The sequence below is a fragment of the Salvelinus alpinus genome, chromosome 19, assembly GCF_045679555.1.
Source record: "Salvelinus alpinus chromosome 19, SLU_Salpinus.1, whole genome shotgun sequence".
NCBI classification, from domain to species: Eukaryota; Metazoa; Chordata; class Actinopteri; order Salmoniformes; family Salmonidae; genus Salvelinus; species Salvelinus alpinus.
Genome location: NC_092104.1, coordinates 43,208,960 through 43,230,076, shown reverse-complemented (window position 1 = coordinate 43,230,076; position 21,117 = coordinate 43,208,960). Strand labels below are relative to the sequence as shown.

At 42.9% G+C, this 21,117-nt stretch overlaps 1 protein-coding gene across 1 annotated transcript; it reads right to left on the bottom strand.

Moving 5' to 3' along the window:
• Window positions 1–6,008: 6,008 nt before the first annotated feature.
• Window positions 6,009–17,689, bottom strand: tmc1 (transmembrane channel-like 1). The gene is made up of 17 exons (XM_071353648.1): window positions 17,511–17,689; window positions 16,596–16,686; window positions 16,330–16,411; window positions 15,934–16,040; window positions 15,342–15,440; window positions 15,041–15,183; window positions 14,577–14,721; window positions 12,243–12,437; window positions 11,603–11,782; window positions 11,006–11,158; window positions 10,689–10,817; window positions 10,004–10,071; window positions 8,411–8,650; window positions 8,165–8,290; window positions 7,984–8,062; window positions 7,375–7,510; window positions 6,009–7,253 (listed from the first exon to the last, which is right to left on the bottom strand). The coding sequence occupies exons 1-17, from the start codon at window positions 17,534–17,536 to the stop codon at window positions 7,072–7,074; spliced, it is 2,181 nt and encodes a 726-aa protein (XP_071209749.1). The 5' UTR covers window positions 17,537–17,689; the 3' UTR covers window positions 6,009–7,071.
• Between the last annotated feature and the right edge of the window lie 3,428 nt (window positions 17,690–21,117).

The following is a 21,117-nucleotide window of genomic DNA, read 5'->3' as shown; positions in this document are numbered from 1 at the left end:
TGCCCAAGAGATGATAATATTTAAACCTGAAGGAGAAAGACAAAATCTAAAGGGACAATAAAGGGGTACAAAAGGGATGTCAATTTTTTTTAAACATCAGTTGATATGACTTACAGCATGCGTGTAGACACACAGATACAGTACACACACCCACATGAACACCCACACATATAAGTTCCAACTGAATGCCTTCATGGGTGCATTATAACCATTAGTCACCTGTTTTGCAGCGATAATTCATTTTGACCAACAGTTGGAAAACTCACACCAATATATTCCATCATGTACAGTACGTAACTCTGACCCTGAAATTCGAAACCATTGCACAAATGCTGAAATAAAGGACAGTTCTCATTAAAATTCAATGAACTCTTAAGTACTGTAAGCTTGAGGGGAAAGTGAGACAACAAGCAGCCTCTATGACATGATCGTGCTATACAAATACTATCATGGGCTCTTGACATGGAAATATTGCTAAAGTGAAGATGGAATTGGGCTGAAAAGAATGAGGGTTGCAACATAACCATTAGTGATACCTCTTGGACATCTTGGACAGGACTAGTTCATGCCATTGTAAGATTAGTGTAACATGTCTCAAAATGCATTTCTGCACTTGTTGCCAATAAGTCCATTCAGAACATCTACTCGAAACGGTGCCTGAGAAAGGCAGGCAGCATCATCATGGACCCCACACACCCCAGCCACGAGCTGTTCTCTCACTTACCGTCGGACAGACGTAGCAGAGCATGAGGTCTGAAACCAACAGTCTCAGAGACAGTTTCTATACAAGCCATCAGACGGCTGAACACTTGAACTGGACTGACCACCTGCACTGATTCTCCACACCTTAGCACACATTCACTCACTCATGCCCCCCCCCCATACACACACACTCTATATACATTCATGCTACACACACATCACAACTGCTGCTACCAGACTGCTATTATACTGCTCAATTTATACACTTGCCCCATCCCCCAATACACGTGTATATATTGGACTATAAATGGTGCCTTCCTGTATTATACCTATGCTAAAATGTTTATTCTATTCTACTGAGCCATTTACTTTATCTTCATATTGTTATATTTTATTATTTATTATTGTTGTTGCATTGTCAAGAAGGAAGCTGCAAGTAAGCATTTCGTTGGATAATGTATACCATGCGTATCCCATACATACGACTAAAAAACTTGAAATTGAAAATTTAAACTACACAAAGAATACACAATGCACTTGCGCATTAAGCTTCATCCTTCACTGTTAATAAGAATAGCTTGTGTGCTTATGGTGACATGTCAGGGATGACCTGGTGAATAATGCATGGCAACCGGAGACATGTAGCGAAAGCAGCTAACGCAACTCTTCCTGTGATTATGTGGGAATTAATAGGGCATGATGCTGAAACCTAAGCCCCGCTGTATCCCTCCTTCTCTGGGTAACTCTTCTTCTCCCATCCCCTGTCCTTCTCAAGTTCCTGTCGAGACACGCCACTGTAGATGAACAGTACAAACCATACAGTGAGCCCTTTAAGATCAAAAGAGGAATGTAAGGCTGCTGCATAAATGACGTAATATGCCAGGGAGATATGTATACTGTAGCTAAGAAAGTAATACTAATGTAACGTCTGCTTCCAACTCACACCCTCAAACACGAAGATCCCCTGAACGCAGCTCACTTTCCAGCCCACTTTCCATCTCACACTCTCAAACACCTAGATCCCCCGAACGCAGCTCACTCTCCAGATCCCAATCACCTGAATTCTAATCACCTGTCATTATCACACACTATTTAGTTCAGTTCTTTGCACCCCATCACTGTCAGGTATTGGTTGTTTTGTGACACGTCTTTCTGAGCGCTGTTTTTCCTGTGATTTACTCCTCCTGTGTATGATAGTTTTTGCCTGCCTCACTAACGACACCTTTTACCTATTCCCTGCCTGTACTTTAGCCTAACGGATTTCCTGTTATCTACCTATTGCCTGATCTCCCGGATGACGTTACTAGCCTTTTCCCTGCCTGTACTGTTGCCTTGTTGGACCCCCTGTGTGTGACCTTCTGCCTGCCCCTGGATCCAGCTACCTGCCTCCTCCTGTGGTCCTTTCCAATAAACACCTGCTGCGCCCTGCGCTTGAAACCAGCTCTCTGTCTCCCCTCGTGTTCATTACAACTAAGTGTATTTTGTGTAGTAAACTGTTAGTAGCCCATGTGCATCACCCTAATAATTTTGTTCCTTTCCCCCTCATAATTTAGCCTACTGTTCTGACTTGGTGGTGTACGTGTAGCCTATAGCCTGTTTTAGAGAAATGTCATCATCAAATATTGTAAGAGCTTTCATTGTCTGCATATATGCCCCCTATATTTATCCTACGGTTCTCCCTGGTGTACAGGGAGAACACTGTAAGAACGGCCCATGTTCTGAATTCTGTCGCTGTACATTTCAAAAGTGCTGAACAAATAGTTATATTGACTTTGTCCATCCCAGCTCGCTCATTAATCTCTTAATCCAAATTACAGATTGCCTCTCATCCGCTCGTCGTCACCTTATGCCAGAGTTTGTACATCTCAATTGTCAGTAAAAATCACATTTGTTTAAGAAAGTCAGCCATGTAAGCTATGTTTTTTAAAAAGGCAGTAAATGAGGCTGAATGAACTGTTTCGCTGCCAGACAAGGCTCCGCTCATAGCCAGGTGTAGCAGTGGTAAGGATTCCCTACATAGTTCTGTAAAGAAAGCTCTGGTGTTGGGACAGATTTATGAAGGCCCTAACAGTTTGTGGGCACCGTTTGGCACCGTTATAGTGCAATTAATGTATTGTTTAGTGTTGTGTTGTGTAGTGGCTTTGCTGGCATGCATCAAAAAAATTGGGGGAGTTTCCCCTACCAAGATTGACATGCTAAAATCGCCACTGGCCTTATGTAACTACATAGGACACAATAAAGGAAATCAATTACTGGTCAAAATCTAAATACTGCTCCTAGCATTGATCAAAGCTCAGAATACTTATATTCTTGATCTGACTGAGTTCTAATCGCGTTTGCTTCTTTGTGAACCAGTTGAATCATGAACAATAGTTTGTTAGTTATGTTCGCCGAATTTTCCTCCCGGATTTGCCTTTTTAGCAGCACATTCACCACTCTCTCAAACGGCTAACTCCGACCGCTACGTAAAACAAACTACCCCAGCTCGTAGTTGGTTCAAAAAGGCAACTAGAGATGCTGCTGACAGTGTGTCTACAGACATTACCAAAACAAACAAAAACTGTCTCGGAGAATGAATGCACAACTGGTAAATAGTCACTTATAGATAATGTCAGCCAGTCAGGTTGCTAGCTGCCTGCAGAGACTTCTATTGCAGTAAAGTTCAAGGGCTCTGTCTAGAAGGATGAAGCATGAAGCCAACTTTAAATGGAGCAGGAGCAAAAAATACACTACTAAGTTCTCATACATTGAACAAAAAATATAAATGCAACATGTAAAGTGTTGGTCCCATGTTTCATGAGCTGAAATAAAAAATCCCATGTTGTGCACAAATTTGTTTACATCCCTGTTAGTGCGCATTTCTCCTCTGCCAAGATAATCTATCCACCTGACAGGTGTGGCATATCAAGAAGCTGATTAAACAGCATAAATATTACACAAGTGTACCTTGTGCTGGGGACAAAAGGCCACTTTAAATTGTGCAGTTTTGCTTCTTCACTTGCGGGATTGTCTGAGGGGGGTTGGGGGGGGGGGGGGGGGGGGGGGGGGGGGGGGGCTCAGGAGTACTTCTGTCTGTAATAAAGACATTTTGTGGGGGAAAACTCATTCTGATTGGCTGGGCCTGGCTCCCCAGTGGGTGGGTCTATGCCCTCCATGGCCCACCCATGACTACACCCCTGCCCAGTCATGTGAAATCCATAGATTAGGGTCTAATTAATTTATTTCAATTGACTGATTTCCTTATATGAACTGTAACTCCGTAAAATCTTTGAAATTGTTGCATGTTGCATCGATATTTTTGTTCAGTATAATAACTTTGCTTTACAGAGAGTAGGTTACTGAGACAGACAGTGATGTAGCGCTCAGTGTTGATGAGGCTGAGGCAGGCTGCAATGCATGCAGGAGGAAGCAGAGGAGACAGAGAGCGAGAAAGAGGATAGTACAGTGGTTCCCAAACTTGGGGCCCATGTAGCATCCCCTGAGAAAATCTTACCTTATGAAAAAAGTGAGGGAAAAAAACGACGTTTCAATATGAACGTGTGGCCTATCTTCCCTGTAGGCCGACATCAAAACGCAATCAACAAGCAAACAATACAGTTGTAAAAATGTCGTAGGTTTTTGTTTAGCCGCTGATGCTACTGTACGTGTCAGTGAATCATTTCTCATATTCCCCGCCTTTCAGGAGTATAACATCACAATTGTATAGCTAATAGGCTCAGTGTTTATAGGTGGACTGAGGGGAATGAACCTACAGCAGCCAAGGTGATAATGGCTGGGGACACTTCCGGACCTCACTAAAACGCAAACCACGGTTACGGCCCTGTAAGGACAGTATCTATCAAGTAAGGAGTAGGAGGATAATGATGATGAGCGCGAAACTAAGTAAGGTGTTTGCCAGTGTTTATCGAAATCTGAGGATTAAGTGGTCTCTATAAGTGGTGTAAAAAACCTTGCATAGGTAGGCTTGTTACAATTACCCCCTTAACCCTTATTGGAGCAGTAGTTAGCAGGTCTGGGGATGATTAGGTGGCCATGATGGTATGAGCAGCAGATTGGGAATTTAGCCAGGACCACGGGGTTAACACCCCTACTCTTACGATAAGTGCCATAGGATCTTTATTGACCACAGAGAGTCAGGACACCCATTTTAACATCCCATCCGAAAGACGGAACCCTTCGAAGGGCAATGTCCCCTTCACTACCCTGGGGAATTGGGATCTCCTTAGACCAGAGGGACGAGTTCCCCCTACGGGACCTCCAACACCCCTTCCAGTAACATCTGGTCTCCCATCCAGGGACCGACCAGGACCGATCCGGGTAACTTCAAAGGCAAGCCAGCAATTGGATGCAGGGTGATTCCTGTTCAGCATGTTTTCCTGGACCAGTTGACCTGGGGATCATGGTTCCATTTACTAAAAGTTCTTAACTACTGTTTATAGACCTGTTGAGTCATGGACCTTTTGAGAACGTATGAAATTCTGCACACAACCTCTGATATCTAATTGGACAAGAAAATAAAGTAGACGGGAGGCCAGGTGGGAGAGAGAAATCAGTGCCTGTGATGCTCTGACGTTTCACTCTGCTCTTCATTACCGGTGGTTGTACTATAACATTGAGATATCCGGTAATGGAGAACCATGCGGTCACGGTTCAGATATCCTGCCCATTGTACAAACATGGCGGGAGACTGGGAGGGAGCCAAACAGAGCAAGGTTGGGTTGAGACAGCGGGCACAATGGTAGCTGATTACCCATATTGGGGATAAGGTAACTGTGCCTTTGGATGATTCAGATTATACTATACTAACCTTGCGAATGAACTCAAGAAATGCATGAACCACGCTCGTGTCTTCTGTTGTGACGAAAGACAAATGTTTCTTCACCAAAGAAACCAACCGGACCACCAATCATTTAAACGTTTGTGTGGAAAAAATTGAGCATATAAGGGCCTGCGGTTTCTTAAGATCTCAAATAACTCAAATTAATACTTAATGATAACTGTCTATGAATTGAACATGAGCATTTGCAATGTTAATGGATTGTACTATGCGCCAGTTCTGGAATGAATAAATGTTAATGACATTATAGGATTGATTTCTCATGGTTCCTTTGAATTGGTTGAGTTGGGTTACACTGAAATAAGTCAGAGAAGCAGTGCACAATAAGTTTGTGTTTGACTGTTTGGGATGAAGATCAACATCTTCAAATTAAGGTTTATAAAGCCATGCAAGCTACAGTAATTAGATGCTGGTAGCTATATTACCCCCGATCTCACAGAGGAGGAATGACAGATTGATTAACAGAAAAAAAAACAGTGTCCAATCAGTGCACCAGAGTTAAGATATTGGGACACTCAGTATGTGGATCTGAGGACAGGGACACTCAATGAGTATGTGAAGCTTGGATTACTACAGAGATACTTGTTCAGGCCAAGGACTTTTGGTAAAGTTAACTGCGGTGCATGTCCAACGCTTCAATTTGTGGGAATTGTGTCCTTGTTTCCTTAATAGGTTTGGTTGATGTGAGCTGTCTCTCATTACCAAGTCACTTGAAACAGTTGTTGTTTAAATATAAATCTACAAAGTGACATACATTGAATGATATTCCCCCTATGATGTAACCCTGCAGTTCAAATTAGAATTGGCAGAGGGGGAATTATTCCTATAATCTGCTCAAAGACAACTTCTAAACTGCTGGCCAACCAAGAACATTCCCTGAATTGATGGTCTTTCAGTGTTTAATACAGGTTTTTCCCAAACTCAGTCCTGGGGACCCCAAGGAGTGCACGTTTAGTTTATTGCCTTAACACCTCACAGCTGATTCAAATGATCAAAGCTTGATGATTAATTGATCATTTGGATCAGCTGTGTAGTGCTAAGGCAAAAACCAAGATGTGCACCCTTGGGGTTCTGAGGACAGAGAAACCCTGGTTCAGTGCTTTAATAACTCTGTACAATGTAAGGTCCTTGTAAAACCGGATAATGTAATAACACAGGATATTATGTATGAACTCATCAGGTCCTGTCAATGCCAAATACATTTTATGTTGCTTGGTGTGCAGAATAGTTAGTACAAATTAATAAGAAATTAGAAAGTAGAAATTAATCTATCACCAGTTCAAATAGTTACATTTTTACAGTCACAATTCACATAACACTGTTTGAATAAAGGTCCATTAGAACTGTAATGTACAACCTGGTAATAAGGAATCAACTATTACCAGTCATGATACCTCTGGTGTTAAAGTCACTTCAGCAGTCTTTTACTTTCTGGTCTGCCTCTGAAATCAGAGTGACGTTTGTATATTCAGGGAGGTCTGTGTCTGTCTATAAAGTGCTTGCCATTTCCACATCTGTGATAGTAGTCATACTCAGTGTCTCTGGGAGTTTGGGACCCTCTGAACACTGGGTGCTGGTTGCCGCTGGTTACCTGGTAGGGGCCCAGGGATTCTGTGGCCCCTCGGGGCCGGGGGGCTGGTGGCAAAAGGGGGAATTTGATGGTCGCTTTTTCCTTGATGTGTTCTGTGTTCCTCACCCTTCTTTTCTCTGTCTTCTTAGAAAGGGACAAGAGGAGAGGAGAGGTATGATGACATAACTTGGTGTGAATCACATTTTCAGATACTAAACAAAAACAAAACTGCCAACTAAATGTCCTGTCACAGTATTCTTCTCACCCCTATAAGATTGCTGAGAGGCGTTGTTGTTTCTCTGTTGCCGCGGTGCTTCTGACCGAGCGTTTTGAGCCTCCTCTAAATCCATAGCAGCTTTCAGTGCTGCAATTTTAGTCTTCTTCTTGTTCTCTTCATTTTGCTGGAAGTAAAGAAGCAGCTACTATACAGGAATGGCCCCAAACTTTCTGATCGAGATTACAGGGATCAGGGAATGTTTAGTTTAAGCAGTGTGGATGTGGATCCATAACTGCCTCTAATTCCCCACCTGAAAAAATATATGACTGGCCTCTCTGCCTCCTGCTGATGTTTGTGATATTTGTAATATTGTAGCTTAAATATACTCTCATATCCTAAATAACTGACACTTCCCTATAACATTTTGAAATATTTATTGAAATCGCAGCAAAATGGGCTGTCCATCAGATGATGTAACCTCAGCTGCATGCAGGTAGGCTGTGGGACCCTTGTTATTGACGAGTGTGTAGATTTGATCAGTTTAGAGAAATTATATACTCTGGCAATTGCTGCTCTCTGGTGGACAGACTATGTCAGTGCAAGTACCACACGGAATATAATAGATACTGTATCAGCGTCAGAACCTTATTGACTTACGGTTTGAAGTTTCTTCTTTAACTCCAGGTTGGCTTGCTTGTAGCTTTTGGATGTAGACTGCAAGTAATAAATGGCCAAACTGTGTGGGGGGGGGGAACAAATACCAAATATTTTATTTTACTTTGTTATCTTGTATATAGCCTGGGGACTGCCCTGTGGGTCATTAGCCCTGACTACTCACACCATCAGCAGTAGGAAAGGCAGCACCAGGCCAGGGTTGGAGGCGTAGCTGAACACCTTCCCAAACCAGGCAGGGAAATCAGATTCCAGCGTCTCCTGGATCACATCAAACATGCGGCTTTTCCCACTGCAGTGGAGCAATCAGAGATGAGAAACTGTCATCACACAACAAACAACTGGAGTGTGTGTGTGTGTGTGTTTACATGCATGTCTTGTCATATACAGAATGCAGGTGTTTTTCTGTTACCTGAAGGGGCCACAGTCGAAGGAGGGGGGGATAGTGACTATGGTGTAGATGGCGGGCAGCGTTGAGAGGAAGAGGATGACCAGTAGCATGGCCATGTAGAAGTTGTTGGAGCCTGAGGCCTTGAACACCCTCTCCTGAGGAACATTACAGCACATGACGGCCCAGCACTGCAGGTACATTGACACATGCAGTCTCAGCACGTTCAGAGCAGGCAGGCAGGGGGCATAGAACGCACCCATCCTAGCAGAGAGAGAAAGAAGGGAGTTAACCCTTAAGGGGTTGGGGGTTCTACTAAACATATGGAGTTGTTTTAAGATGGTCATACCAAGGATAATTTTAGCTATTTGATTGTGATTTTTAGGATCCTTTAAGTATCCACCAAAAAAGATATACAAAATATTTGATGAAACACTGAATTTGGCCTTACTGCTATTAGCCCATAGAAACACATTTTATTACAGATTCAGAAATGGAAAAACAGATAATAACATTTTTATCAAAAGGAAGTTTGTTTTACAGATACAAGAAATGTATTATTATCATTATTAAGATCATGATCCAAATTATTCATTTTTAACCATATAAAAATATATATAAATTGTCTCTAAACCACTTCCATAATTCCATTAATTTGTTTAACTGGTACCGGACTAACTTCAGACGAGTTATTCGTTTGTAGGCCAAACCGTTCGGACGCTGCAGACGTTTCTGTGACAAGACCGATTATCGGGATGTCTCATGGTCTGACAAACATCGCTGTAGCTCGGCCACCTTTCACCGCAGATGCGGTAGATTGAGATACAGGCAAAGCTAAATATCTCTAGTTTAAACAGACAGATTTGTATGTATTATGCTTATTAGATATATGCGGGGCGCGCACATCGACTCTAGGGGGTTTAAACAAGAACTGAATATGATAGGGGATGGACTGTCACGTAGAGCAGGTGTGTTGGAATGTGATATCCACACTGCTTACTTGCACATTTCAATGTATTTATTTAAAATGCCAACATTTTGGACCACTGCTCTGACCAGCACCGGCCAAAAAGTGTATTCCCCTGAAATATCTAGTCTATCATGGGCTACTGTGACAAGTTAGAGCACACACATTATAATTAATAGAATGGACAGTCCCACTTTAAACAAACACAAAATGTATAGCTTACATTAAACCTTCATAAGCAGCTTCACAAATCATCTATACACTTGCTTCTCAGCCCCAGCAGGGGGCAGACTTTGAGTATGTGACTGCAGAGCGCAGAAGCTACAAGGCATAAGTGTGTATTGCACCCGCGGGCGCTCTGGTTTGAATATACAAACGTCACACGGCAAAACTGCTGCCAAATGTCCTACAATGCCTTCAAATGCATGACCAGGTTGCCTAAATGCAAGGCACATTTGCAGCCCCTAAGTTGTTGCTGAGAAGCTCTTGCCTTGTTTTTAAATGGATAATATCTGTCTATTTTTGTACATCAGCCCCTGTATCTGTTCATTTAATTCTACATACCAGTGGGACACCTAGCCTTACTTTACTATCAGAAGGCCTCTCATACGTGGAGGTGCCACAATAAGATTACAGCAGCAACTGCCTACCATATCATGCCTTGGTTGAAGATCAGGCCCAGGACATTCCCACTGACATCGAACTCTGAGTAGGAGGGCTTACACAAAGGAAAACAAGAATAGTCAATGTCGGTGCAATTCATCAAATCAATGACCAAATCAGTAACACTTGAAGGGGCTATACATAAGGCATTATAAACTGGGTGGTTCGAGCCCTGATTGCTGATTGGGTGAAAGCCGTGGTATATCAGACTGTATACCACGAGTATGACAAAACATTTATTTGTACTGTTCTAATTAAGTTTATAATAGCAGTTTATAATAGCAATAAGGCACCTCAGGGGTTTGTGGTATATGGCCAATATACCACAGCTAAGGGCTGTATCCAGGCACTCTGCGTTGTGTCGTGCTTAAGAACATCCCTTAGCCGTGGTATATCGGCCATATACCACACCCCCCCTGGCCTTATTGCTTAATTATAACACATCTCTGAAACCAGTCATGGCACCTTTATGGGTTTTGCAGTATCATTCATAACAACCTTCATCCCACATTTATTCAACATTATTCAACAGACCAGACTTCAAGTAAAGTGTTGCCCCAAAAGCAATATCAATGCAAGTCAATGCAATGACAAAATGGACTTGAAGTGTGGCTTAAACGGAGGGCAAGCCAAAATACAGAGTAGAGCAAAGTGGTCAATCCAGAGACTTACAAATCCAGCCTCCAAGTCCCAACACCAGCAGTAGTTGAGGAAACGCACAAGCACAGCACGCAAGAAGTCACCGATCAGCAGCGTGATGTAGGTTGTCATAGTATCCGACACAATGAGTCGGACAAACTCCTACATATTACCCAAAGTATATTAAATGGCAAATAATACACACATCATCACAGTACATTTACGCTGTAAAAACGACACTAACATACACAAAATAATCATGAATGCAAGCCCCCCTTCCAATTCACCCAAACAAAAAGCTATTTATCATTACCAGACCTGGATTCAAATAGTAATTTACCATTCATTACCTGTCCCACCATGGTTTCCCAGCAGGGTCCTCGTGGGATGTCGGCAGGGTGGACGGTGATGGGAGGAACTGTGCTATTCGCTCCCAAGGTCCCATTGTACAGACTGGCCTCCCACATAGTCATATTAAGCTTCAGCACCTCCTCCTCCTCCCGCTTAAATCAACAACAACAAAACATTTAGTGCTCAATTTAAAGACAGGCGTCGTATCAGCCTGTTTCCCATCTACAGTAACAGTGGGCCGACACTTGCGTATGAAAACCTCAGGTTTAAACCAGAGGTTTAACCAAGCTGCAGGTTAAGACTAGTAACTCATTTGTTTCCTTTGTGGGGAAAAAAACAAAGGAACATGAGAGGGTTACACTTGTTCTAATAAAAGTGAAAACTAGATGATGATAAAATGGTGTAAAATAATCATCTGAAAATAACCATAGAATACGTTTTGGGGTCATTCGTATTCCTATTGTTATAAAACCCTTTACAAAGTGTTCAAGGAACCCTAGAGGGTTGTTGGTAGAACCATTAGAAGATAAAAGGATTGTAGGTAGAACTCTTCATGGGGATACGTGGTGTAACTAGCCACAGGCTTCCAGATTTACTTTGAGGTTGATCTCATCCATGAGTGCGATGATGAAGGTGTAAAGGTTCCCCAGGAATAGGGCGAAGATGCGTCCCAGCTGCCACTGTAGAGCAATGCGGGGGTGATAGTTCTCTAGTGCACTGATCACATCAAACAGCATGGGACAGAACATCCCCAGGAGGGACATCACCATGTTCACCTGACAGACAATAACACGCAATACAATACAGTATACTGTTATTCACACCTATGAATAAATGAATATAAACTCAGTCACACAGACACGCAAGAGCATACAGATCCCACAAATAAACATAATTAATCAAGGTACTGATTGCAAACACATGTAAATCAGAAAAGGCTGGTGGGAGGAGCTATATGAGGACGGGCTCATTGTAATGGCTGGAATGGAATCGATGAAACGGAGTAAAACAGGTGGTTTCTATATCTTTGATGTGTATGATATCTGTTCCATTTATACCATTGCAGCCTTTAAAATGAGCCCATCCTCCTATACTCCCTCCCACCAGCCTCCTCTAAGTCAAACACACACACACACACAAACACACACACACACACACACACACACACACACACACACACACACACACACACACACACACACACACACACACACACACACACACACACACTTGTACCTCATTCCTCTCCCACCAGCTATGGCTCTCCAGTCCCTCTAAAGCAAACTTCTGTGAGCGACGCACCACAAAGTAGATGAGATATCCACTTCCTGCTAGACAGCACAGCACCAGGAAGTTGGCCAGAACCCGCAGAAAACGGGTCAAGTGGATGTTGTCATCCTTCCTGCTCTCCTGTTCCTCCAGAATGGCCTCCTAGGAAGTTGGCATCACAAGGGCAGAGAACACACACACACATACACAGACACACATGCACAAACACACACACACACACACACACACACACACACACACACGCGCGCGCATAGAGAGGGACAACCAATCAAACATTACCATACTAATGTATAACAGGGTGGAGGTGCCTTTATTAAAGTATACAGAGTTGTCATGTGAAATGTGTATGCTTTCCTATTGGTCCGTTAGAATTAATTGCTTGTGTGCTCTGATTTGTTGCAGGAGTGGCTCTGGAGAATGCACATCTACCTGTTCCTACAAAATGGTACTGCCTTTCCTGAACAGGATAGAACTGCTGTTGTCTCCGAGTCCCACACCAGACCTATGGTAGCTGCAAACTGACATTCATTCACAGTTGACAAATCTTCTGTCCAGTCTCTGTGTTGTGTATGTGTTCATTGTAAAGGGTCTATCAGAGTACCACACGTGTACACGTATGCAGCAGTGTTCTAGAATATTGGATGGTTGGCATTCCTACTTTCGAATTATCAGCGCAGCTCAAGACATTTCTGTCAACACATTCAAAGGAATAGAGGACGAGTACTGGGAGACGCAGATATGGGACTCATACCTACCTCACAATGGGACTCTGGACTATCTCGTCTCAGCATCTGTGGACTGTGATTTACATATCCTGAGTACAACTTGTGTTTGGTAGCTGTGGGGACTTGGAGACAGCCAGCAAAGGTGTAATTGTACAGGGGCTTGATTATCTATTGCATAAAGCACTTTAAGTCTTTATGACCCTTTTGATATGTACTCTTACTAGATGCGTTGTGTGAAGTTTGCTGTGCTTAGACTTGTTATCCTGATATGTGCTGTACCTGAGCTACACTACTTGAAAATTGCATATTGCATGTTTGTTACGGGATTTTTGTGTTTAATGACTAAAATATGTATACATTTGACTTAGAATTATAACTAAACAGAATACTACTATATTACTGTAAGAATGAATCTTATTATAATCATAATGTTGAATGTTATGTGTTCCTTGTTAGAAAGAATGGGTTTATCATCAGACAGGCTAGAATGATGTCTCTACCCAGGGAGGGGAAAGACCTTGGGTTGGTTGCAGATAGTTTAACAGGTGGCAGACAGTAATGAGAACTCTAACTATACTGCCATTGTATCCGAGAGGAGGATGGACATTAAAACCTATGACATCATCTTTATTATATAACCTGATGTAAAATGTATTATGATCAGTACTCTCGAGAATAAACGCTATTGATTGATTGATTTTAAGACTGGTTTCTGTCCATTTAATGCTGATAATTATCTTACAAATTCTTATTTATGGGCAGAGTGTTTTAATTTAATTGGTTGATAAACATAGGAATGAAATTCCTTTAACAATGTTACACTGAAATTATTATATCTTTAAGCCCGTCAGCCTGTACAGCTTGTAAACTATTTTAACCTTAGTTGTTTGTAATAAACAATATTTTTGATAATCCTGTGTTGTGTGAATTCCATACCGGTACCCAGTTCAGAGGGGTATTCTATGAAGCAAGCTAGATCTACTCAGGGAAGGGCCAGACTACCACATTTGGGGGGGGGGTTTTATTAATACACAAGCACCTTTTTCCCATGCCTATCACTATTTATATTTTATTAAGTCATACAAAAGTTACATTGCGTGGAGTTTAAAGTGCATTATTTCATTACTAAATGTGTCATGTGATATTTTAGCATGACTATTTTTAACACACAAAAAAACATTTAATAAAATATTGAATCAGTCGTCTTCCTCAAACGAAGGGGATGATGACAGAATCCTTGCGAGAGGGACTGAGGGAGGGAATCTGATTTCATTGGTCCTCTACTCGCAGCTCAGTCATTTCATTCAGGGTAAGTGGAGTCAGCTGTGAGTTAGCCTGCCCCGGAGCGGTTAGTTCTGAAGGATTCGTTGCCATAGAAATGTACATGGCTAAAAGGTGAGCCACTCTTGTATGACTGGTTATCCCGAGTTGAACTCAAAAGTTGACCAAAGTTACCTCGCTAACTCCTCAACCCTGTTCGTATGATACCCCCCTAGGTCTCTATTGACCCTGCCCTATCCTAGTACCTGTGGTTGTTACACTAACATGTGTTTACCTTAAAGCTGGTGGTGATGGAGGCAAACTTGTTGTCGGCTGTCTCAGGGTTGCCGATGAGGTAATCCCAGCTGGTGAACATCTTCCAGCTGAAATTGAAGTTGTTGTTGTCTCCGCCCCCGTCCTCATTAGCATTCCGGGCCATACTTTAACACGTTTCATAATAAACAGAAGAAGCGTCAACAATAACATCATCAGAAATCATCGGATTTGACTGAGACTCTATCTGTTTCTCACTGGAAATGTCATCAATGTTTCAAAAAAATATATGTCACAATTGGCAGAAAGTGCACACACCAGGGTCATTTTCAATAGGCACCAAATGGAATACAACAGACTGAAACAGAGAAGGACCTGTACTTGTCCATTTCCTGTTTTTGCACAACCTTGTCGAAGTCCCCTGGTGTGTGGGGGAGGGTGGGCTTTGAGGACCACTGAGAGACCAGTAAACATACAGGTACTCACGTCCTTATCACCACCATATAGCTATAGGCCACAGTTCCCACGCCAACCAGGAAGTAGGAGAGGGGCATGCGGAACTTGAGCCAGCCAATAGCACGCTGGCTGTTGTAGTAGCCATAAAAGAGGACAGAATACTGGGCGTAGCCCTGGGACAAACACATGATTCAGATTTCATTCAGTATTAACAACTTCTTGACAACTTTAACAACACCATGCACGCTGTGCGGCACACACACATAAAGAGTCATGTTAGTGGTAACATTACACAGTGGTCACATTACACAAATAAACAATTAGTAATGACCCCAAAGTCCCATAGGACAGCAAAGTCCATGGCGTTGGCTTCGTCAGCTCTAGGGACAGTCTTTCTGGGCATGCTACCATACGGCCTGCCCATCAGAGCCTAGACAGAGATAAAGAGTTTAAAGCATGTGTAGGTGCTTGAGATGCTACTAGAGCCTGCCCACTAAGACATAATTTCAATGTTTAGTTTTGATTTACATTTGGTTGAGTTGTCAACTAACATGAATACAACCTGAAATCAATGACAGAAACGTCACCATGTCATTGGGTTTAGGTGAAAAGTTGGGAGAAAATAATATGAAATTCCCTTACGTTGATGACTTTTTGCAAATCCAATCAGTTTTCTACATTGATTCAATGTCATCTCATTGAATTGTTAAATTGAAACGATGTGGAAATAACGTTGATTCAACCAGTTTTTGCTCAGTGGGTGGGGCCTCCTTTATAAATACAGTAAATACAAATTCTTCATTTTCATATAAAATTACTGTATATGAGGAAATGTGAATTATATCATGTCTACACCGAAGTCACAAAATTCGGGCCTTAAATTCGGGCCCCAATTCTGATTTGAAGATCAAATAGCCCCCTACCTCTGGCACCATGACCAGGCCAAACGTCAGCCCAAAGAGGATCATGTTGATGCCATACATCCACCTCAGGAATATGAAGTAGGAGGCAACCGAGGAGCCAAAATGGCCTGTAGGAGGCACAAAAACACAGTCATGGTACTGTGTTTCATCACACTGAGGAGATTTACATAAATCAGTCGATCACAGAATGACTTCCAAGGACTCCAAGGGGATCGGCAAGAGGGCCCCAGGGGTCCTCAAAAAAGTGATACACAAATTAGAGAAACAGGGTGTAAGGAACAGAGGTAGCTAGCTGTGTGCTAACCTTTTCAGCCAAGTTGAGAGAAAAAAGACAACCAGGAAGCACCAACAAAACCTTGCAGGGATACAAAAGGAAGAGGTAAGAGACATACTTACTCTCAATCTCTTTGATTTTCATCTCCCATGGAACGCAAGCAGTTTTGAAGTTTTCAAAGTCCCTCTGAAACTTCATCCATTTCTAACAGCAAAACCAGCAGTGTCATGGAATAGATCCCACATAGGCTTGCTGACTATACTTGTGTTGTAAAGGATCATAGATAACTGGTAGCATAAACATGACACAATAAAGAACACATAAAAACATTGGTCCAAGTATCGACAAATCAATGCCTTTGTCACCTATAACAGATGACTCTCCTCACCTTCAACATCATGACTTTATATGCGTACAGTTTTCTGCTCTTTCCTTTCCCAAGAGCTCCCTCATATTTCTCCACAAACTCATGGGACTCCCTGTGAAATATGAGGCAGGATTAGTTACTGGTACCGGTACTGGTAAAATAAATATAATCATATTGCACCATACTCCATGCTCTGGCTACTCTGTGCTCCTCCAACGTGCTAAACATTAATACCCTTTTCACACTACCGAGCAGAGCCAAACAAAGCCGGGCTGTAATGTGCTGGCCTGGCTATGCATCGACTATAATTGCAGGGACCATGCTGGAAAGGACAATGTGACAGGGAAATATCTGAGACCACAAAATATGTTTCAGAATGGAGACATACTGTAGAGATGGATGGACTTGCCACAAAGCCTGTTTTAGCATGGACAGTGCCATGGAAGGCTTTCAACATTCTACATTAGTCAACTGGGTGAGACTTTCCATGGGTTAAGGAAGGATCACTCTATTCCATCCAGGTCACTAGGAGGGATCAGCCAATGAATCATACTCCTAGGCAACCATCCCAGCATTGCAGGTGGCAGTAAATTACTAAACCAGGCTTTATGCCTGTTCAGACGATGGCCTTTTCTCAATTGCATACTCCTCGCATCCTCTCTCCTCATCTCTTTCTCAAAGTCCATTGGATGAGGAAGCCAGATGTCCCTTTCAGTTTGTTTATTAACCGCCAATTAATCCACAGAAGTAGAAGAAATGGACAACATTAAAAAGGGGATAGCACTCAATGGCACTGCCCACTGAGGCGTCTAATGGCAAAGATAGGTGTACCCTCTTTCCATTTTTATGGGTCAACTCAACACAATAGTGTGAAAGGGGTAATAGTTTAGGGGCTGGGGAAATGCATTTGCTTTAGAGTTGGGGTTATCTCAGCACCGTAGAGTTAGCAGTTTCTTCCTCATGGGCCAAGGCTTTCCTCTTAGGGTTGAGATAAGTTTCTTCCTCTCATCCACTTCCTCCTTCAGCTTCTCCAACTCCTCGGGAGACAAGACCTCTGGTTTCTCCTCTCCCTCTTTCTCTTCCTCATCCTCCTCTTCCTCAGTTGACTCATGCTCTGAACTGAGACAGCAAGAAAAGTAGTTTTGTTTTTGTTTGTAAGGTTGGTGAAGGTAGAGGGCAACATTTTTGTCACACAAAAGATAATTATAGAGATTCTTATCTGCAATCCGCAATTTAATGTGAAACCTTTTTAAACAACGTGCATTATGATGAGCCGATTATTTAACCATGAAGAGTTTAATACCCTGCACAAGGAATGTCATGATGCACATGTGATGATGGGTTGTGAGCTGTATATAAACGTGCAATGGATAACTCCAGAGTGGCTCAATGGTCTAAGGCACTGCATCTCAGTGCTAGAGGCGTCACTACAGACCCTGTTTCGATTCCAGGCTGTATCGCAACTTGACGTGATTGGGAGTCCCATAGGGCGGCGCACAATTGGCCCAGCATCGTCCGGGTTAGGGTTTGGCCGGGGTAGGCCGTCATTGTAAATAAGAATTTGTTCTTAACTGAATTGCCTGGTTAAATAAAAAAACTTCACTGCCCTTTGCTCATACAAAATGTTAGCCACAATGTTTTGAAATGTAAAATGCAATGCCAGATTGTACGCACAGGACCTTACCTTGTCTCAACCCTTCTTTTCTTCTGTTTCTTCTCAACTTTCTCTCCTCTTCCATTGTCCTCCTTTTTCTCATCTTTTTTTGAGTGTCCATTTTTCCTCTTCCCCTCGGTATCCCCATCCTCCTCTCCTACAACCTCTATCTCTTTTTGCTCCAGTTTTCTGGTGTTTTCATTGCTGAAATTCTTTTGAATTTTAGCAACCGTGTCATTCTTTACTTCTTCCTGCCTCTCATCCTCTCCCCCTTTCCCTTTCCCTTTCCCCTCCTTATCCCTCTTTTTTCGTCCTCTCCTCTCCTCTCTTTCTGGTCTGTCCTCCAATTCCTTTCCTTCTTTTCTTGCACTGGAAGCTCTTCTTGCTACATTTCTTCTTCTCTTTCTGTGCCTATCTTTCTTTCTCTCCTTCTCTTTTGCCCTCTCCTGCCTCCCATCAGAGTCAATAACTGTGTCCTCTTCATCTGCAGTAAAAACACAAAACAGAGACATGGCAGTCGTCATACTAATATTTTAACCAAACAATAATATTAGAATTAAAAAATACGAAACAGGAAACAAATGAAGGGGTATCTCCTGCCACCTAAAGTTTCTTTGAAAACACATTCACTGCTAGAATAAGATGAAAGAGAGGGAAAAGAGATAGACATGCCAGTAGGTGACAGATAACCAACCCCAAAAGGACCCCTAGCCCTGTGAGATCTGAGTGGAATTTAGATGTTCATTTTATATTAGCTCCACCTTGTCCTCTGATAGGCTAGGTGTAATTTTCACCATAAGGCTTTTACCTGTCAAATCCTCTCAGATCTCCACACAATTTCATAGAGGTAGGGTCTTGACTGGGGATTGGGCACAAGAGTCACTTCTGAAATGGAAGATTGTTTTGTGATTTTTTGAGGGACAGGCACAGGCAGCATTTCAGTTTAGTAGGTACTCGCACTCAATCAAACCATAAAACCGGCTCATTTTTTTGTTCAGCCTTTTTAGCACTTTGCAATGTTACCTTTTGTATTATTTCGGGCAGGGAATTCAATTTAAGTATATTTTTGCATCGTCTTGTTTTTTTTTCCTTTTTATGGTTTGAGTGCAAGTACCTACAGAACTCCACAGATATTTTTTCCCTCACACACCGGCCCCCATTCAGTCCTAGCCCGAGCACAGACCTTCATACTGGCTTTCCAGAGGTAGCATTTCAGCCACGTTTCATACACAAGATACTGTACATTATCAACTGTGACTCCTGTCCATTTACTCTATTCCTTAACATACCACCCACTCTGCTCTCTCCCATCCTTTTTGCCCTCCCTCCCTCCCTCCCTCCCTCCCTCCCTCCCTCCCTCCCTCCCTCCGATGCAGGCTGTTGTCAGAGAGCCCTATTAATCCGGTGGTAATTGGGGACACAGGTCGTGAGAGGGGGACTGAGGAGTGCACAGGGTCGTGTGACGAGGATTTAGGCAGTAAGAGTGGGGAGCAGAGAAGGAGTGTTTCCTGACTTGGACACAATGCCACATGTCAACACCTCCAGCAGCCCCTCTCTAGTATTCCCCAGCCAACCCAGCCCCTGATAAGATACTGTGAAAGCTGGTATACTTTACATAGAAATAGAATGACTAGAAGTGTGTGTAAACCAGAGGGATTGACATGTCTTGCCAAATCAGGTGACCTTCACTGGGGCAGAAGAGGAGAGACTGGGTGGAATTCAACCGTAAAGCATTTCCATTAAGACCAACAAATCTCTGTGCACACTGCTGCGTATTGCATCCTGTCTGTGACATCTCGCCAAACTTTTTCAATTTGTCATTCGAATTCAACAGTTGTACAGGGCAGGTACGCCAAGTTAACATTTTGTAGGCTTGAAAATGCAATTTGTTTATTCTCCTCCAGCCTTGGTGAAGTGAAAGCTATTACATCATTTTACTGTACTTGCTGAAGCAGAGAGTAAAGGTATGCTGCTGCATGTGATTGACAGTTGAAGGAAGGTATCAACAATCACCCAGCCCAAGGATCTACTCACCTGCATCCTCCAAGCCAATGCTGACTGTGGGTTGAAGAGAAACAGTCATTCAAAACAGTTGTGTATCTCATATGTTATATTCCTGGACATGGTGGAGATGACAAAGATGAGGATATCTAAACAACTGAATCCATTGCAAACATTCGCAGTGCAGTGCTCCCACTGTATCATTTTACCTACCACTTATTAATGACCTCAATAAGGGACAGGTAAAGTGATGCGGGACGTGACAATATGAGGACCTCAAAGGCAGTCAACTGGAGGAGAGGGCTCAAGCCTGTATTCATAAAGCGTCTCGGGGCATAGGAGTGCTTATCTAGGATCAGTTGTAAGATTATAAGAACAGGGAGGACCTGATCCTTAATCAGCACTCTTACTCTGAAACATGTTGTGAATATGGGCCCAGGAGAGTCTGGGTCAGACGAGAAAGCTGCTGACGTTCGACGGGATTCAGACTGCCTGTCCCCCTACAGGCTGACGTGTGTTATTGCAGAGAGTGCCTGTCCCCCTACAGGCTGACGTGTGTTATTGCAGAGAGTGCCTGTCCCCCTACAGGCTGACGTGTGTTATTGCAGAGAGTGCCTGTCCCCCTCCAGGCTGAGGTGTGTTATTGCAGAGAGTGCCTGTCCCCCTCCAGGCTGACGTGTGTTATTGCAGAGAGTGCCTGTCCCCCTACAGGCTGACGTGTGTTATTGCAGAGAGTGCCTGTCCCCCTCCAGGCTGAGGTGTGTTATTGCAGAGAGTGCCTGTCCCCCTCCAGGCTGAGGTGTGTTATTGCAGAGAGTGCCTGTCCCCCTCCAGGCTGAGGTGTGTTATTGCAGAGAGTGCCTGTCACCCTCCAGGCTGACGTGTGTT

Bases quoted from the DNA above. Each gene is read 5' to 3' on its own strand.
- tmc1 (XM_071353648.1), bottom strand. From the start codon at position 17,536: ATGAGGAAGAAACTGCTAACTCTACG. The intron at 16,412-16,595 runs GTGAGGAGAGTC...TTTTGCTGTTAG, and splicing joins ATAAAGTCATGATGTTGAAG to AAATGGATGAAGTTTCAGAG. The intron at 16,041-16,329 runs GTAAGTATGTCT...TGCCTCCTACAG, and splicing joins GAAAATCAAAGAGATTGAGA to GCCATTTTGGCTCCTCGGTT.